This window comes from Bison bison, unplaced genomic scaffold (genome assembly GCF_000754665.1).
Source record: "Bison bison bison isolate TAMUID 2011002044 unplaced genomic scaffold, Bison_UMD1.0 scf7180017864456, whole genome shotgun sequence".
NCBI classification, from domain to species: Eukaryota; Metazoa; Chordata; class Mammalia; order Artiodactyla; family Bovidae; genus Bison; species Bison bison.
The window spans coordinates 29,663,834-29,667,898 of NW_011495018.1; the positions used below are offsets into that span (position 1 = coordinate 29,663,834).

Genomic DNA, 4,065 nt, shown 5'->3' on the forward strand with positions numbered 1-4,065 from the left:
CTCTCCCTCTCTCCCTCTCTCCCTCTCCCTCTCTCTCTCTCTCTCTCTCTCTCTCTCTCTCTCTCTCTCTCGGCACCACTTCTCTTACAGTCTAGGCTTTCTCACTGCCTTGGGCTGAGCTGGGAAAAAGAGTGCTGTCCCTGCTGTTCTGGCCCAGCTGGGTCTCACCAGAAGCTACTGTGTACCTGTTTACTGTGTGTGATTCTTCGCTCAGGGTAGGCTGTAGCCAGGTGTTGGCTGGATATATGTTGTTCTTGCTGACCTGTGTTTTCTCCTTAGGGGCCAAAGCAGTATCCTTACAATAATCTGTACCTGGAACGAGGCGGCGATCCCAACAAAGAACCTGAGCCAGTGGTTCACTATGAGATCTGAGGAGGCTTCATGAGCGTTGTGTTCCCTAACTGACTCCTTCAATCCTAGAAATTTAAGTTTAATGAAATCCCTAATAAAACTTAGTGCTGTGGTATCTGTGCCTCATTTCCTCTGGGAATAGCTACTGCTTAAGCATAACTCATTTGAAAAGACCCTGATGCTGGGAAAGATTGAGGGCAGGAGGAGAAGGGGACAACAGAAGATGAGATGGTTAGATGGCATCACTGACTCAATGGACACGAGTTTAGGTAGACTCCGGGAGTCGGTGATGGACAGGGAGGCCTGGCATGCTGCAGTCCATGGGGTTGCAAAGAGTCAGACATGACAGAGTGACTAAACTGAACTGAAGCATAAGAGGATGTTGATTTGTTAATTTCGCTGGGAAAGGTAGTTGAGGGTTCCAGTTGTGCAGCAGGTAGTTACGGGTAGCTCCCCATTTACAGGGTTTTCTGACTTTTCAAATTGGAACAGATTTATTTCCCATAAAAAAACTTTTAATAATAGTAGTTAGCTAAAAAAAAGTGTACTTTTACATGTTTCAAAATACTATAGGATAAATAGGTGTTCTGGGACAGGCCTAGGGCTGTGATTGCCTCTAATTTTGTATGTATCTCATAAGAATATGTATTTATTAAAAACACACCATTGTAAATAACTATACTTCATTTAAAAAAGAATATGTATTCCAAAGCAGCTTCTGAATCCTAGACTGTTATAAGTTGACATTACCTATATTTATGAATTAGAGGATAGTCACTGAGTTATTACTGAACCTATGCATGGCTTTCATTACCTTAATGATTCATCCAAGCTCCTATAATAGCCTTAGAAAGAGAAAAACCATGTTTTTAAGGGTCTATCTCAATGCATCTGTTAAAGAGAACCAATTTATGTTCTTTTCTTCCCTTTAGGGACATTTTCTTAAATTACAGTGATACTGCCTAAAAACCTGTCCCATAAAAAAGTGTACATTCAGCATGATCTATGGAAGCAAGTGCATTCACATTAGATAAGTGGTCCTTTGGAGGTGTGAAGACAGTGAAAGACGTTTATGAGATCAGGGAGTAGGTCTGCTGAAATGCCTCTTTTTTTTTTTCTTCTTTTTTGAAATGCCTCTCTGAAGGTCTCCACTGCTTTTTATGTCTTCATTCTCTGTCCTTTAAAGCATTTGATAATCATTTAACAAATGTCTGTCTGCCTAATATATATGACACTGATAGGCCTTGGGGATATAAAGTTGAACAAGAAAATAATTGCCTTCGGTGAGTTACCTAGAAAAGAAAACTAGCATTTATAAAACAAGGTGAAAAGAATTTCTAAGATGTCCCAGTTGCAGGAAGAGTGTGTTTTTTGTTCTTTTTTAAATCATGTCCTTGAAACTAACCTTATGCCTTTGGTTCAGATTTCTTTCAGAACACACACCTTGGCCTCATTCCCTCCTTTAAGGTGTTGCCTGAGGTTCAGTTTTCAATCCTGTTTCTTCACCAGTACCCTACATTCTTTTCTGTTCTGAGTTCAAAACTCCCATATCCATGTGAAAAGGAAATCTAGAGCTGTGTCACAAAGACAGGGCCCAGTCATAATCAGCTCACCATCTTTGGAGGTATATCAGACTGGACTACAGTAGAATTCATGCATTAAAGGTCTGAATCAAAATAACTTAGGTCCAAAATCTTCAGCTGCCTACAGAATATTTTACTTGGAAATGCCATAATTCCCTCAATCGATATATATGATCATAGATATCCCTGCCAACTGTTTACCTATCAGTCACAAGAGCCTGTTCAGCTATTACAATCTGTTACAATCCGTCAATCCAAGAGTTCATCACCTGGTACCTGAATTGTTCTGTTAGTCTCCTAATTTGATTCCCTGCCTCCAGCTCTGTTCTCTCTGCAAGGGGATCCAGATTGCTAGTGATATAATCTTACTGCATGTTGTTCAGTCACTAAGTTGGTTCCGACTCTTGCAACCCCATGGGCTACAGTCTGCCAGGCTCCTCTATCCATGGTATTTTCCAGGCAAGAAAATACTGGAGTGGGTTGCCTTTTGCTTCTCCAGGGGATCTTCCCAACTCAGGATTAAACCAGAGTCTCCTGCATTAACAGGCAGCTTCTTTACCCCTGAGCCACCATATCTACCTATAATTTTCAGTAACTCCCAATTACCTGCAGAGTGGAATTAGTATTCCACAATCTGTAGTCAGCCCAGTTCCCCAACTGTAGCCGCTTTCATTCACAGTATGGGAAATGCCAGGGCGCCTATCAGTCTGTTGGGCCCCTTTCTCTTTGTTGGGACATCACCTATCTTCTTGAAACTTCAACGTGCAACACCTGTCTCGTCTCTGATACCTTCCGGGTAGCCCCTGGTCTCGGAGAAGGCAATGGCAACCCACTCTAGTACTCTTGCCTGGAAAATCCCATGAATGGAGGAACCTGGTAGGCTGAACTTCATGGGGTCGCGAAGAGTCGGACACGACTGAGCGACTTCACTTTCACTTTTCACTTTCATGCATTGGAAAAGGAAATGGCAACTCACTCCAGTGTTCTTGCCTAGAGAATCCCAGGGACGGCGGAGCCTGGTGGGCTGCTGTCTATGGGGTCGCACAGAGTCGGACACGACTGAAGCGACTTAGCAGCAGCAGCAGCAGCCCCTGGTCTACGGTCCCTCGCTCTCCAACCATCTACAGCCCTTAATTAGTTCAACATTTGGGAGCACCAGTTTTTGGTTCGCCGCACAAAGTCACTCTGCTATTAAGGCCTGTGCGGGCTAAGTCGTTTCAATTGTGTCCGATTCCTTGTGACCCTATGGACTGTAGCCCGCTGGGTGATTCTGTCCACAGGCTTCTCCAGGCAAGGATACTGGAGTGGGTTGCCATGCCCTTCTCCAGGGAATCTTCCCAACCTAGAGAAGGAAGCCGCGTCTCTTACGTATTCTGCATTGGTAGGCGGGTTATCGCTAGCCCCACCTGGCCTAGATTGCTTTTCACCTTTTCAGCTAAGTGGATTCCACAGAGCGCTCCTGGAGCTAGGACCAGGTCTTTTCCGCTTAATTAGTATTTTCCCTTTAAGGGAAAATACACCAGAACTTTAATAGTCGCGGGATCTGACCCACTGCATAATCACAGGACAGGTGAGGGAAGCCCCACTAAAAGCTACATTTCTATGAGGGAACGTTCTCCGTGGGTTGTCCGGGTCCCGGGCCTGGCATCTGGCGGCGCCTGTGGCGGTGCGGGCGGCCTGCACTACTTTTGGCCCTCTGCAGCCGCCGTCCACAGCGCCCGCGGAGCTCCAAAGCCCTGAGGGAACCGGCTCCCGATTCCAGCTCTGCGGCCCCAGACCCTTGAGCTGGGCTCTCCGCGCAGGTTGGTTTTCCCCGCCTGTCCCGGGGTTCCTGAGAGCAGAAGGCACGCCGGGGACCCAGAGCGCGGTTCTTCTCTAGCAGGAGTGCCAGGAGGCGCTCGTCCTCGGCGGAGACCCCGGCCCGCCAGGCTCCCGCCCGGGGGCTACGGCCGGTGTGCCTCTCAGGGGACCCCACGGATGCCCGCCCTGCTGTCGGACTGCAGCCGGCTCACTCTCCCTGCGGCGCCCGGGCCCCGCAGCCCGACGACGATCTCTCTCCAGCGCTGCCCTCGCGCCTCCCTCAGCAGCCCTGGGCCCTGACCTGTCCGGGGCCCAGAGTCGGCCGCGGGGC

The 4,065-nt window shown here is 47.7% G+C and overlaps 2 protein-coding genes across 6 annotated transcripts in view; both read left to right on the forward strand.

Moving 5' to 3' along the window:
• Nucleotides 1–466, forward strand: part of NDUFB8 (NADH dehydrogenase (ubiquinone) 1 beta subcomplex, 8, 19kDa) — a 5,941-nt gene extending 5,475 nt beyond the window's left edge. For both annotated transcript variants that reach the window (XM_010859522.1, XM_010859520.1), the window contains exon 5: nucleotides 280–466. In XM_010859522.1, the coding sequence (XP_010857824.1) occupies nucleotides 280–372 (93 nt within the window). In that variant the 3' untranslated portion in view covers nucleotides 373–466. The remainder of the gene's footprint in view (nucleotides 1–279) is intronic.
• A 3,186-nt stretch (nucleotides 467–3,652) lies between these two features.
• The window catches only part of SEC31B (SEC31 homolog B (S. cerevisiae)), a 36,231-nt gene continuing 35,818 nt past the window's right edge, over nucleotides 3,653–4,065 (forward strand). For all 4 annotated transcript variants that reach the window (XR_827022.1, XR_827023.1, XM_010859525.1 and 1 more), the window contains exon 1: nucleotides 3,653–3,736. The gene's annotated coding sequence lies outside the window, so the exon portion shown is untranslated. The remainder of the gene's footprint in view (nucleotides 3,737–4,065) is intronic.